General features: G+C 43.9%; 1 protein-coding gene across 3 annotated transcripts in view; it reads right to left on the bottom strand.

The window, feature by feature from the left end:
* Window positions 1–3043: 3043 nt before the first annotated feature.
* gpat2 (glycerol-3-phosphate acyltransferase 2, mitochondrial) overlaps window positions 3044–14985 on the bottom strand; it is a 55721-nt gene continuing 43779 nt past the window's right edge. For all 3 annotated transcript variants that reach the window (XM_063055279.1, XM_063055280.1, XM_063055281.1), the window contains 7 exons: window positions 14568–14716; window positions 11920–11997; window positions 11703–11834; window positions 9955–10075; window positions 6529–6588; window positions 6122–6177; window positions 3044–3389 (listed from right to left, as the gene is read on the bottom strand). In XM_063055279.1, the coding sequence (XP_062911349.1) occupies window positions 3279–3389; window positions 6122–6177; window positions 6529–6588; window positions 9955–10075; window positions 11703–11834; window positions 11920–11997; window positions 14568–14716 (707 nt within the window). In that variant the 3' untranslated portion in view covers window positions 3044–3278. The remainder of the gene's footprint in view (window positions 3390–6121; window positions 6178–6528; window positions 6589–9954; window positions 10076–11702; window positions 11835–11919; window positions 11998–14567; window positions 14717–14985) is intronic.

Raw genomic sequence — 14985 nt, 5'->3', positions numbered from 1 at the left:
GGCACAACTCATTTCTTATTTTTAACCAGCTTTTTCAAGTAAAATGTTGCAGTATATTGAAGTCGTGAAGCTTTTGCACATCAGGAAGATCCCAAATTTATTCCAGTATCTTAGTATTACAACCACTGCCTTATATGAAATGAAATTTGTTGTTAGTGGCAGCAGTAAGGCGCAAAGACAGAAAATTACACACTCAACGATTCAGGAACAGCTTCTGCCCCTCTGCCATCCAATTTCTGAATGGACGTTGAACCAATGAACACTGCCTCACTAGTTTTAATATTTTTTTCTTTTGCACTACACATTTTATTCAACTAATATATAAATATATCTGTATATATTTTATTTGTATATTAGTGTGTGTGTGTGTGTGTGGATAGAGGGGAAGCCTTTTAGGACCGAGATTAGGAAAAACTTTTTCACACAGAGAGTGGTGAATCTGTGGAATTCTCTGCCACAGGAAACTGTTGAGGCCAGTTCATTGGCTATATTTAAGAGGGAGTTAGACATGGCCCTTGTGGCTACGGGGGTCAGGGGGTATGGAGGGAAGGCTGGGGCGGGGTTCTGAGTTGGATGATCAGCCATGATCATAATAAATGGCGGTGCAGGCTCGAAGGGCCGAATGGCCTACTCCTGCACCTATTTTCTATGTTTCTATGTTTTTATATATACATATATATATATATACTGCAATTCAAGCAACACACATAAAAATTGCTAGTGAACGCAGCAGGCCAGGCAGCATCAATAGGAAGAAGTACAGTCGATGTTTCGGGCCGAGACCCTTCGTCAGGACTAACTGAAGGAAGAGATAGTAAGAGATTTGAAAGTGGGAGGGGGAAGGGGAGATCCAAAATGATAGGAGAAGACAGGAGGGGGAGGGATGGAGCCAAGAGCTGGACAGGTGATTGGCAAAAGGGATATGAGAGGATCATGGGACAGGAGGCCCAGGGAGAAAGAAAAGGGGGAAGGGGGAAAACCCAGAGGATGGGCAAGGGGTATAGTGAGAGGGACAGAGGGAGAAAAAGGAGAGAGAGAAAAAAAAAATTAATAATAATAAATAAAGGATGGGGTACGAAGGGGAGGGGGGCATTAGCGGAAGTTAGAGAAGTCAATGTTCATGCCATCAGGTTGGAGGCTACCCAGATGGAATACAAGGTGTTGTTCCTCCAACCTGAGTGTGGCTTCAGTTTTTTTTTTCTCTCTTATTATATATTGTCAAGTCAAGGAGCAGTAGTGCAGACAAGCTCCCACTACCTAAAAGTGCTCCTCACGGCATGCACCTCAAATAGCCTCTGACAACCAAGTCCAACTCCTGGCCTTTTCACGTGGCTTAGCCTCTAAGCCCAGTGGAACTGTTTCTACTGACAGGAGAAGGGGCAAAGGCAGGTCCTGGTGCCTTAAAACCAGTGCTTCGGGTAGATGGAGCTCGTCAGCCTGGGAAGGCAATCCGTCTAAGAGAGGAAAACTCTGATTTCAAGCCTCCGCTGCCTTGTGGCCATACTCACTCATGGGAAAGTTTCGGGAGCAAACCCTGAGGACAAATCCAGAGCTGGAGTCCCTAAGGCAGTCTGACGTTGCCTTCAATCTCGTTCTGGCAACTCCTGCGACAACACGGGTGCCAAGCTGTATCGGTCCTTGCCCTTCACTTGGACAACATCGGTGTCGTGGAGAGGGGAGACTTGCTGCATGGGCAACTGCAGGTCTTCCATACACCCTTGCCCAGGCCTGCGCCCTGGAAACCATTTCAGGCACAGATTCATGGTCTCGCAAGACTAACGGATGCCAACATTGCTGCCTTAAAATTAACAAATTTCACATTTGCCAGTGATGTTAAACCTGATTCTGAATAACAAAGTAAATAAATAGTGTGTAAAAGAACAAGAAGGCAGAGTCCACGGACAGTTCTGAAATACTGTGGTGGAGCTTCTGAATCATCCTGTGAGTTGGAGCAACCCGTCAGAATACTCCTCACCGTACACCTACAGAAATCGTAATGACCAGGAAAGCAGCCCCGATGTGTGGTCGGGGAAGATGTACAGCAAGACCTAATATTTGAGGCTTGCACAAGGACAGAAGTGGGTAAAGCACCTCATCATGTTCCCACATTTGTATTTAAATAGACAGCTGACACTGGGCACTTTTGTGCAAAGGTGGTTAGACTTGGAAAGAGAAACCAAAAATATGCATTAGTAATTTCAATTCATGCACTACCTTTATGAGAAAGAAAAAAAAAGAGAAAATGAAAAAGTCTTAAATTTGTAGAATCTCACGTAAATCCCACACTGCTGAATACTGCATACAGTTCGGTTGCCAGATGATTAAACTGGAGATGAAGCAGATAGGACACTGCCAGGACTGAAAAGGCTCCAGTTACAGGGAGAGACTGGATAGGTCGGAGAAGCGCGCGCGCGCACGCACGCAAAATGCCAGAGGAATTGAGCAGGTCAGGCAGCATCTGTGGAAGAGAGTGTGTGTGTGTCTCTCTCTGTCTGTGTGTGCGTGTGGAAATGAGCAGCAAATCGTAAACACAAGATATTCTGCAGATGCCGGAAATCCAAAGCAAACCTAAAAGCCAGCCTTGGAGATTAGTGAAGCCCTGTGCAACACAGATAAAATGGGTTGCTACAGTGTTTTTCCCAGGTTGAGAGAGTCTAAAACTGAGGCAAGCTGAGAGGAAAATGATTTAAAAGGGACTGAGGGACAAGTCCTTCCACACAGAGGGTGCTGGGTACGCAGATCAAGTGGTAGACAGGTACCATTTCAAATGTTTCAGAGACATTTGGACAGTACATGGATAGGAAAGGTTTAAAAGGGGATATAGGACTAATACAAGCACATGAGAGCAGCTGAGGAAGGCAACTTGGTCGTCACGTAGGAGCTGAGCCGAAGGGCCAGTTTCTGTATTGTATAACTATGACTATAACAGATTGTATCCGCCCTTTAAAAAGCAAATGACCGGTTGCACAACTTTAATTAGTTGCTCTTAACGTTAAGTGTAAAAATTCAACATAAAGTAAAGCCAAGCTCCAAATGAAACTGTCAACTTTATTATTTTCACGCAGAATGTGCATGCAACGAGGGTTGGGTTTACCCATTACAACTCAGCTTGCTTTATTCAAACACGGAACCAACAGAAAGCACCTTTACCCTTCTTCCAGTACAAGGAGAATCTGCAAACGGGGAGCAGTTTGGGTTCTGCACCAGATGAGAGAGCGTGGAGCTGTGTGGTCTGGCGTAGGTCAAAGATGTCACCTGATTTAGGAGCAAGTCTACAGTCAACAGAATTGTTGAATGTATTGCTGGAGCCTCTGCCTGCTCTCAGCCTGTTGGAAAGTTTCACTGAGTTCCAGCAATGACCCTGTCACTCCTGTCTCCACTTCAAAAACCTGCAAGAGAAAGAAAATCATATACAGGTAAACAAAAACACTGCTAGAATCGCTCTGCAGTCAGGCAGTATCTTTGGAAAGAGAATTAGACCTAACGCTTCTGGCCTGTGGCTTTCATTAAGCTTCAACAGCCTGAAATGTTCAGCTTCTCTTCCCCCAGATGCTGCCTGACCAGCATTTTAAGTGTTTTATTAGTCCTGTAGATCTTGTTTCAGAACCTATTTGTGTTAACTGCTTCCTTCACATGTGCACCACTACAACGTAACACAGCAACATGTGTAAATACAAATAAATTCACTAAAAACAAATGCAACCACTTAGCTTCATTTAAAATGTACACTCCAGTAAGTGCAGCTGAAACAATTTCAGTCCAACCACATGACACTCAATGCTTCCAAAGAAATTAAAAGTCAAACCTTCCTTCTTTCCAAGTCACTGATCTCAGCTGGTTTTCACTTTTCTAGGCAACGTGCTTTGTATCTGGTCTCATGTTTAATGGTCATGAGTTGTGGACTGTAAGGGCAGCTCATCAAAAGTTCAGCAAGAGTTCAAAGTTGAAAGTAAATTTATTATCAAAGTACATACATGACATTATACACAACCCTGAGATTCATTTTCTTACAGGCATACTCAGTTAATCTATTATAGAATAATAGCCATAACAAGGACAGCACCGAATTGGGCGTTCAACCAGTGTACAAAAGACGAAAAACTGGGCAAATACAAAAATAATAAATAAATAAGCAATAAATATTGAGAACATCAGAATCCTTTATTATCGCCAAGTATGTGGACACATACAGGGAATTTGACATCGGTTTCTGAGCTCTCGCTGTACAGAATCAAAAAGCAAACAAAACAATAGTGAAAATAATCGTGGACTATATACAATGAGGTATACCTGTGTACGTACAGGTGGATTTGGTTTATAATAGACTAAAATTCAAGTGTTCATAAGACTGATGGCATACGGAAAGAAACTGTTCTTGTACATATTTGTCCTGGCATACAGTGATCTAAAGCGCCTACCAGAAGGAAGGAGTTGGAACAGGAGATGTCCAGGGTGTGATGGGTCTACAATGATGCTGCTTGCTCGCTTCCTGACTCTAGATGCATACAAGTCCTGGATCGAGGGCAGCTTCACACCAATAATCCTTTCCGCAGCCCTGACGGTTCTTTGGAGTCTATTCTTGAACATGAGATGAAATGTCCTTGGAAATGACTCCATAGGTTGTGAGAACATTTCAATGATGGTCAAGTAAAGCTGAGTGAAATTATCCCCTTTGGTTCAAGAGCCTGATGGTCGAGCAGTAATAACTGTTCCTGAATATAGTGCTGTGAGTCCTGATGCTCCTGTACCTTCTTCCTGATGGCAGCAGTGAGGAGACAGCATGTTCTGGGTGGTGGGGAGCCCTGGTAGTGGATGCTGTTTCTTGCAACAGCGTTTTGTGTAGATGTGCCCAATGGTGGAGAGGGCTTTACCTGTGATAAACTGGGCTGTATCCACTACATTTTGTAGGGTTTTCCATTCAAAGGCATTGTCAGGCTGTGATGCACCCAGTCAATACACTCTCCACTGCACATCTATAGGAGCTTGGCAAAGTTTTGGATGTTGTGCCGAATCTTTGCAAACTCCTAAAGAAGTCAAGGCACTGACATGCTTTCTTTGTAATCTCACTTATGTGCTGGGCCCAGGACAGGTCCTCCAAAATAATAACACTGAGGAATTTAAAGTTGCTGACCCTCTCCCCCTCTGATCCCCCAGAGAAGACTGGCTCATGGACCTTCAGTTTCCTCCTCCTGAACTCAATAACCAGCTCTTTGGTCTTGCTGATACCGAGTAAGAGGGTGCTGTGACACCACTCAGCCAGATTTTCAATCTCCCTCCTATATGCACATTCACCACCACCTCTGATTCGGTGCGTGAGAGGAAATTCGTCAGCAAACTTGAATATGGCACTGGAGCTGTGCTTAGCCACACAGTCATAGAGCACAGTGTAACTCAGATAATCCTCCATCCAGTCATTTGGAAATCTTGATAGTTCATCTGACTTACTCCTGCTTCCTTTAAGCTCACCAGAGCCCTATTTGCCCACATTCCTTAAACACTCAGGCCCCGTCTTCCCCAGCAGATTCAATCCTTGCACTCCATTGAAACTCATCTGGACCACATTTTGCTCTCTCCCCTAAACACTACCCCCACCCCACCCCGTCCCCGACTATTTCCCACAATCCCCTTAATCTCACCGGGGTTCTGCTCCTGCACTCCCTTTGCATACACAAATTTCCCTGTTTGCCGGGTTTACTGGAAAGCATATTTATGTCAGCACTGTGTAACATCTGACGTAAATGAAGTACGACTATCGGGATGCCACAGGAAGTAAGATCCAATAGTCACCGGCCTGAGATTATGGGAGAGGGTGACCTTTGTGGATATTAACTGTGTGTGGCCTCGGGTGCCAAGTTCTGACTGCCGGTTTAGGTACGTGGAGAAGCGCACGTCATGTAAAAGTATTCTCAGTTAATGGCCAACCCCTTCCACTGGCAGCTGCAGTTTTCTGCTCTCAATCACTGACTTTGGAACAGGCTCAGTGATCTTTCCTTGCAGTAGCAGAGTCTAACTCAGCGCATTTGTGATAGCCACGTTTTTATACGGCTTATAGATTTGCTAAATAGACTCAAAATCCAGGCAGCGGTAGGGAGCTCCCCCACTAAAAGAACTTGGCACTCACCCCTAGCTCCTTGAAGGTCCTTATGGCACTGTTAGCAAGGTAGAGGGAGGCACTTCCTGTAAGGTATTAAAAACACAGCCCAAGTCAAATTCATCTCTGCATTCAAAGTTAATTTTTAATTATTTAAATTGTTTAATGATCTAACAGTCTGTATAATCTAAGAACAACATACAAATGCCAGGAATAACTTTTCCAAACATTCCTCCTGAGATCTGCAAATCAGAGATATGTCACTAAGACTATCATGTTTTATATTTGTAACTACAGCCCCAATACACCCAGAGTGGGCAAGTCCATGTCTTTTCAATCGCACTGTTAATGTCTTCCCCAGTCTTCATCCCTTGACTCTGCTTTGGCCTTTGAACTGCCCGCTGATTAAAATCATTCAGTTGCCTCAGCTGACTTACCAGGGCACTCCTCTACCTGCGTCTGTAAGAACTTAAACATCCCCAGCACACACTGCGACTCTGAAAGAAAAAACACAGACATCATATCATCCTAATACTAGCAGAAGGATTTTTCTCTAAATTTCAATTCAGGGGAGACAAGTGCAGCATATCTGGCTGTTACTGAAAGAACTAAACTGACAAATGTCCGACTGGCACACGGATTGATTCACTCAGTGCAACAAGATTCAGGTCCTCACACTTTGATCTTCCACAGCACTGAACTGATTTGCTGGTAAAAAGAAAACATTTCCATAATTTCCCAACCAGAGCCCATAGAGAATATTAAAAATTTTGAAGACAGAGGAACAGGAAAAGGCTGGAGTATACCGGCAACTCTGCTGCTAATTTTTAATGTCAGTTTTGAAGGAATTACCTTCTCACACTGATCTGCAGAATAAAATTAACCAAGGTCGACAATTTCCTTTAAGTAGGGCAGGTTGAGCTCAGCCCCACGTGTCAGTACGGCAGGTGAGCAGAGTCCTGTGTGTCACAAAGCAGGATTTCTGAGAGACAGCTTGCAGTCCGCATGGCTGCATTAACAGCAAGGCCAGTTCGAAAAGCCAGTTTCTGAACTTGCATCGGCATGAATGAAAATGAGCATGTCAACCACCAGGCCCCTCCCTACACTAATCCAAGCTGTCCGCATTAACTTCACATTTCTTATTGCTCTTAAATATCGTTAATATCCCTCCAACACCTCTGCCAACTCATTCCAGATACCAACTACTCACTGTGTGAAATCCCCTATAAACCTCCTCCCTCTCACCTCTAGTTTTAGACACTCCCACCATGGGTAATGGTTATTACCCCTCACAGTGGCCACTGTATTAGACAGAGAGGTGGAATCTGGTTTGGTCTTCTGTAGCTGTAGCCAATCCGCAGCAAAGCTCGATATGTTCAGAGATGCTCTTCTGCACAGTACTGTTGTAAGGTATGGTTATTTGAGTTACTGGCGCCTTCCTGCCAGCTGATCCCTCTCGTTAACAAGACAGTTTTGCCCACAGAACTGCTGCTCACTGAATGCTTTTGGTTTCTCACGCCGCTGTGCACGAAAATCCCAGGGAGATCAGCAGTTTCTGAGCTATTCAAACCACTCTGACTGCGTAATGATTGTTGGTGCCAGGCAAAGTCACTTAGACCAGCGGTCCCCAACCACCGGGCCGCAGAGCATTTGCTACCGGGCCGCGAGGAAACGATATGAGTCAGCTGCACCTTTCCTCATTCCCTGTTACACCCACTGTTGAGCTTGAACGCACACGAGGTCATTACCCGCGCATCATCTATGTCAGCGCGGGAAGGAGATCAACTCCTCGAGCTTGCAAATGATGTTGGGCTGAAAAGTATGTTTGACATAACATCTCTGCCGGCATTCTGGATCAAAGTCAAGGCTAAATATCCCGAGATAGCCACGAAAGAACTGAAAACGTTGCTTCTATTTCCAACATATCTCTGCGATGAAAACTAAATAGACTGGACATAAAGAACCCCCTTCGAGTATCGCTGTCTCCCATCACCCCTCGATGGGACCGTCTGGTTGCAGGGAAACAAGCCCAGAGCTCCCACTGATTCAGCGACACTGGTGTGTTGCAATGATTTTATATGTTCATACGGGGAAAATATGTGCTGTGTGTTTAATATCCAAACATTACTTAAAATGTTATGATGATATTGACTGATAAGTGACTTACATAACCATATAACAATTACAGCACGGAAATAGGCGATCTCGGCCCTTCTCGTCCGTGCCGAACGCTACACTCACCTAGTCCCACCGACCTGCACTCAGCCCATAACTCTCCATTCCTTTCCTGTCCATATACCTATCCAATTTTTCTTTAAATAATATCGAATCTCCCTCTACCACTTCTACTGGAAGTTCTTTCAACACTTCAAGCTCCCCGTCCTCCCCTGATGATTGACTTATCACTATATTCATGCGAGGAAAATATGCGCTGTGTATTTAATATTAAATTCGTTAGATAAACCCTTTTAGAAACAAAATTGAGTGTATTAGCCCCTTATTACCAATATTCCGGTCGTGATGAACACCCCCCCTCCCCCCCGCCGAACCCTGAACAGAATCGCCAAAAACGCTTTGCAGAGAATAATAACGGCAGGTACATGCATGCGCACTGGTGCCCGCGCAAGGCTTCATGGTCATTGTAGTCTTACTTTGACTGCTACACTTGTCCGTTGGCAACCCTCCTGCCCCCCGCACCCCCCCCCAGGTCAGCCGGTCCGCAAGAATATTGTCAATATTAAACCGGTCCGCAGTGCAAAAAAGGTTGGAGACCCCTGACTTAGACCACAGTTCTTCCGCGTTCTGATGTTTGCTCTGAACCTCTTGACCATGTTTGCATGCTTTATGCATCGAGTTGCTACATGATTGGCTGATTAGATACTTGCATTAACAAGCAGGTCTAGAGGTGTATCTAATAAAGTGGCCATTTCTCAGTTACCTTTGCTTTGGGATAAACAGACCAGTCTATCAAAACTTTCTTTACAACTTAAGCCCCTTAATGCCTGTGAATCTTTTCTGCATTCTCCCCAGCATAATCACAACTCTGCAGAGTGCTCCACAATTTATACAACACTACAATTATTACTACTGCAACCGTAACATCATAATACAAGACAGAGGAGCAGAATTAGGCCATTCAGCCCATCGAGTCTGCTCATGGCTGATTTATTATCCCTCTCAACTTCACTGTCCTGCCTTCTCCCTGTAATCTTTGAAGCCCTGACTAATAAACCTATTAGATTTTGCTTTAAATATACTCAAATCCTAAAGACTGGCAAATCTTACATCATCTTACTCCATTCCCTTGCTCGTGTTCCCAGCTAATCTCAACCCTATTGTAACCTCAGATAATATTCCTCATTCATTCTTTGCTCTTTAACCATTAAATAACTGCAAACCTTTATTTGTTTTATCAACTCATTTCATTATTTACCAGATCCACCTTTCATTTCCAGATATTACACCCCAATTTACCCACTTTGGCAATTTTACAAATAAACTTTGCTAATTTTCAAAACTTTTTTTTGGATGAAGAGGCGTTGAATGTTCTGCGTTCTGCAGATTAGACAGGCAATGTAATATCGCCACCTACTGGAGTGACAGAGAAGTGCAATAGGAATTTAATTCGTACACCTCTAATTATATCCAGAATACGCATCTTGGTTCATGACAAAGAGTAACGTCACATACAAAAGCTGAAGCTCTAACCACTGCAATACACACACTGCGTGCTGGAGGAACTCTGCAGGTCAGGCAGCGTCTACGGAAAGGAATAAAGAGTCGATGTTTCAGGCCAAAATCCCTTCGTCGGGACTACTGTAATTTACACATCATCTGGTCAGTTTAGCATGACACTAACATACCTTCCATTGGAAAGTCAAATTTGTGAAGCTGGCCTGCTACCATCTCGTAGGCCTTCAACACGGGCTGCAGCAAACTACAGAGGAAGAGGAAGAATGCATGGCTCTCAGCAGTGTGTCCAAGCTAGAAAAGATGAGAACACGATGGAACGTGATGATAAACACAAGTACAGTGAAAGACTACAGGTTTCTTAGACCATAACCATAAGACGTGTGAGCAGAATTAAGCCATTCGGCCCATCAAGTCTGCTCCACCTTTCCATTATGGCTGACTGACTATCCCTCTCAACCCCATTCTTCTGCCTTCTCCCTGTAACCTTTGGTAATCAAGAACCTATCAATTTCCGCTTTAAATATACCCAGTGACTTGGCCACCACAGCCCTCAGTGACAATGAGTTCCAGATCCACCACCCTCTGGCTAAAGAAATTCCTCCTCATCCCTGTTCTAAAGGGACAGGCTTGAATTCTGAGTCAATGCCCTCAGATCCTACACTCCCTCACTATGGAAACATCCTCTCTACATCCACTATTTCCGTAAAGCTCAAGGATTTATTAATGTCCATGAGGTCAAAAGATAAAAATAGGCTGATGAAAGCGTACAGAGGAACTCAGCAGGTCAGGCAGCATCTACGGTGAAGTGCGATGTAAAGAGTCGACATTACAGGCCGAGACCCTTCATGGGGGGTGGTGGGGAAGAAGCCGGAATGGGAAGTTGGGGGGGGGGAGGTGGAAGACCTGGCAGCTGAGGGTAAGGTGGGTGTGTGGGGGTTGAAGTGAGCTGAGTGAGCAAGCACATGGCCAAGGAATTGAAGAGCAGCAGAGATCACAGAGGAGGAGCGATGAGAGAGGTCACTCATCTCACTTCATCCCCACCCCCCCCAACCTGGTTTCACCTATCACCTCCCAGCATGTACACCTTCCCTTCCCTAGAGCATTGGCTGTTTACTCCTTTCCATAGATGCAGCCTGACCTGCTGAGTTCCTCCAGCATTTTGTGTGTGTTGTTCTTAAGGTCATTCGATAATCTGTCAGCTCAGTGAAGCCACTCACAATTGATCAACTTCCCTTCACCTAGTGCTATTCATGTACCTGAATTTTCTGAATTATCTTGATCAGAAACCCCTATTCTTTTCACACTGTAATACTCTTACTGAGACCAACACACTCAAAGTGAAAAAGGATCTCGTGTTTTCCCCGTGTTTGTGACAAATAAACTCTTCTCGGGCTTCCAGCTGGGTACAGATATTGACTATAACCGACATTTTAATGACAAATTCTGTTATCTTCATCAGGGATGATGCCTAGGCATGTTCTTTACAAAGACCTTCATCTTTGTTAAAATTCTTTTTTTCTTGTTTTATTCCAATGGCTTCCTTCACCAGCTGGTCCCAAAAGCCAATGACGTGGCACAGTAGTTTTGTGCCAACGAAGTCAATCCTAGGGCCCTTATGAATGCAATGTTCTATTACCACCAATTTCTCCAGGTAACAAAAATGAAGGTCTCGCTCTAAGTAACAACTGGAATTTGACTGTAAACAAGGTGGGAGAGCAGAAACCTGATTGGATGAGGACTAGCCAATCAGGAGGGATGGACATCAGGGATATAAATACCACCAGACTAGACCATCATCCCTGTCGAAGATGGCAGAGTTTGTCATCAAAGCTGTTAAAATCGATACCTGGAAGCCTGAGAAGAGATTATGCACTCAAGAAGTATTATTAAAGCTACCTTTATAAAGGGGACAACATACCTTGAAATAATATTTTAAGGTACTTTCTTCACAATCGCTGTCAGAGTCATCAAAATCATCCAACACCTTCCACGTCAGTTGCTTAGCAAGTTGCTCATTCCAAGAGTCACATGCAGGTTGGCTGTTCTCACTCTACCAACAGGAGACAAAAGGGGAAATTCAATCTGCTTCCACGTTCTCTCACCAAGTCCTTACAAGCTCTGCAGTAAGTTCTCACCTCCCTCAGAATGAGAATCTCGCTGTAGGTGAGTTTGTCCACTGCGTCCTGTGCAAACCGGTACACCGATTGGCAAGGCTGAAAGGAAGTCAAACAATTTATGGATGGCTAGAGCAATAATGGTACAACAATTGAAAGCAATTCTTGTTATTGAGATGGTTATAAATAAAGACCATTAGTCCTAACAAGGCTGCTTCTATTTTACCAAAGAGCAACTCTACATGCAGCAAAACGTTCTGCTCTGATTTTTCAGTAAAACAGATTCATTCTATACCATGAGATAAAGCTAAACAGGTATAGTGCATCATAGTCCATCAACCTGGAAAAATGTCCTGAAGTTTTTTTTTTAAATTATGGAAGTGTAATCAGACAAGAAATCAGTTTTATTGCAAAGAAAATCAGGTTTGACTTGGACAAGCACATTGAGTTTAAAGAATCTTCAAAAAGAAAAGGAATGTGTCGAGGTTTAAGAACATTCCAGATGTCAGAAGCTGAACTACTGAAGGAGTAGCTACCACGGATGAGTTGAGAGAAGCGGAGGCTGCGGAAGCAGCCCAGTTTGAAGAGCTGTAGCACGGGAGAACAGACACAGGCAAGGCAAAGAAGCAACCCACACAAGACTGAGGATGTTACAATTCTGGGATTTGGCTTGAACAAGGCAAGGCAAGAGTGACTGCCGTTGACATCAAGGCCGCATTTGATCAAGCAGCTCTGGCAAATTAACAACACGTGGTAAAAAAAAATGTCAATGGCCATCAAAGAAACATTACCACAGTTGGAATTACACTTTGCAGAAGGGAAAATTTATTTTGTTTAATGGTACAGTGCGGAGTAGGCTTTTTCTGGCTATTTGAGCCACAGCACCCCAGCAACCCCCCCAAACCCCGATTAACCATTACCTAATCACGGGACAATTGACAATGACCAATTAACATAGCTGGTACGTCCTTGGACTGTGGGAGGAAACCAGAGCACCTGGGGAAAACCCAGGCATTCCACGGGGAGGACGTAAAGTGCCCTTTATTATTATAGCTATGGAAATCAAGCATCCGATCCCCACATCAATGTAGGATTTCTCAGGATAGCTGTTTAGGTCCAACCATCTTCTACAGCTTCATCAAAGAACTTCCATCATTAAGACCAGAGAAAGTCTATTCACCAATAATTTTTATATACATTTATCTCGAGGGAGATATGGACATCACCGACAAATCCAGCTCTTATTGCTGCTGCCTAAATGCTATGGAGAAGGTGATGGTGACCAGTTGCCTGGAACTGCTGCAGCCTGGTTCTACTGTGGTTGTGGTTGGAGTTCGAGGTTTTAAATCTAAGTCGCGGGGAAGGAACGGTGATACATTTACAGGTCAGGATGATGTGACTTGGTACTCCAACGCTCCCAGATTGCTTGGCAGTAGAAGCTTGAGGGGTGGTATCAGAGAAACCCAAGTGAGTGACTTCAAAACGCAGACACGAGGAAATCTGCAGGCGCTGGAAATTGAAGCAACACACACAAAATGCTGGTGGGACGCAGCAGGCCAGGCAGCATCTATAGGAAGAGGTACAGTCGGCCTTTCGGGCGAAGGGGTTCAGTCCTGACGAAGGGTCTCAGCCCGAAACGTCGACTGTACTTCTTCCTATAGATGCTGCCTGGCCTGCTGCGTTCCACCAGCATTTTGCATGAGTGACTTCATTACATTTTGTCAACGGGACACACTGGAGACACTGTGCACCAGTGGAAGACCTAATGAGTGCTTGGGGAAGTTGACAGGCTGCCTGGATGTTGAGTTTCTTGAGTGCTTGGAGATTACTCTATGAACTTCACTCAACCAGGTAGGTGGAGTGCATTTTGTCACTCTCCTGACTTGTTTCTTGCAGATGGTTGAAAAGGGGTGAGACGTCAGATGATAAATCACCTACTGTAAAACAACAACCACCAGCTTTCTCAATTAATCCTTTTAACTGATTTCAATAACAAAGAATTTGATTATGAAGAAATCATTGCTGTATAGTCAATGGAAAAGTTCTATTAATGAAACCATTAATACCCAATTTTAAGCTGAACATCAAAGTCCACTTTCCATTATTCCCTTGAACATATACTCATTTTTTTTGCTGTCATCCACCTACTTTCATATGCTTCAATTTTCCAGACATTTCCTTGGTGATATTTGTTTTCAGCCTCTGGGAACATTAATCACGAACAAGAGAAAATCTGCAGAAATCCAAGCAGCGCACACAAAATGCTGGAGGAACTCATCAGGACAGGCAGCATCCATGGAAAAGAGTACAGCCAACGTTTCGGGCCGAGACCCTTCCTGCTGATAGACTCTTCCATGGATGCTGCCTGGCCTGCTGAGCTCCTCCAGCATTGTGTGTGTGTTGCTGTCATCGTCTCCCCCCATCAGGTGTAATATACCATTAAGCTGGATGCCAACCGCCGTAAAGCAAGACAAGACACATCAGGTGTAATATATATATTTTTAAAAATCTTGTACAAATGTTCAACTTCCACGTAGTGTCATTCTAGTTCCTTTTAACTTCATAGTGACATCAAAGATCGATGTTGCTAATTGCCTTCGCTTAATAAGGCCTATCTTTCAAAGCAAGATGTTATATTTGAAAATTAGTGAAATAAGTTCTGCTCTTACTGGTAGAAGTAGAACTTCACTGGGTAGCAAGTGACACAACTGAATAGTTTTGCAGATAAGTTCTTCCTGGCTGATTACAACCTCCACATTGGAATCCCAGTCTATCAGGTATTTTGCCACTTCTCTTAGGAGGGAATTTAAAGCACAGGCTGAGAAGGAATATGAAAAACAATTTAAATACAATTTAAATTTAAATACAGAATCAATCCAGTCCAGTCAGGGTTATAGTTCCTAAACTGCTGCGTTAAGTTCCTAAACACATCCTTCTTATCAGCCAGCAACTCTCTGTAATCAGGCAACAATATAATCAACCAAAGCATCAACAACGGCATTACGTTTTGTCCTTTTCCAAGGGACATCTCACGCCCACACAGCACCTTCAATGAACAAGTAGAGTAAAACACAGCAAAATTATGGC

This window comes from Mobula hypostoma, chromosome 8, assembly GCF_963921235.1.
Source record: "Mobula hypostoma chromosome 8, sMobHyp1.1, whole genome shotgun sequence".
NCBI lineage: Eukaryota > Metazoa > Chordata > Chondrichthyes > Myliobatiformes > Myliobatidae > Mobula > Mobula hypostoma.
This window is presented reverse-complemented; position numbering and strand designations above follow the sequence as displayed.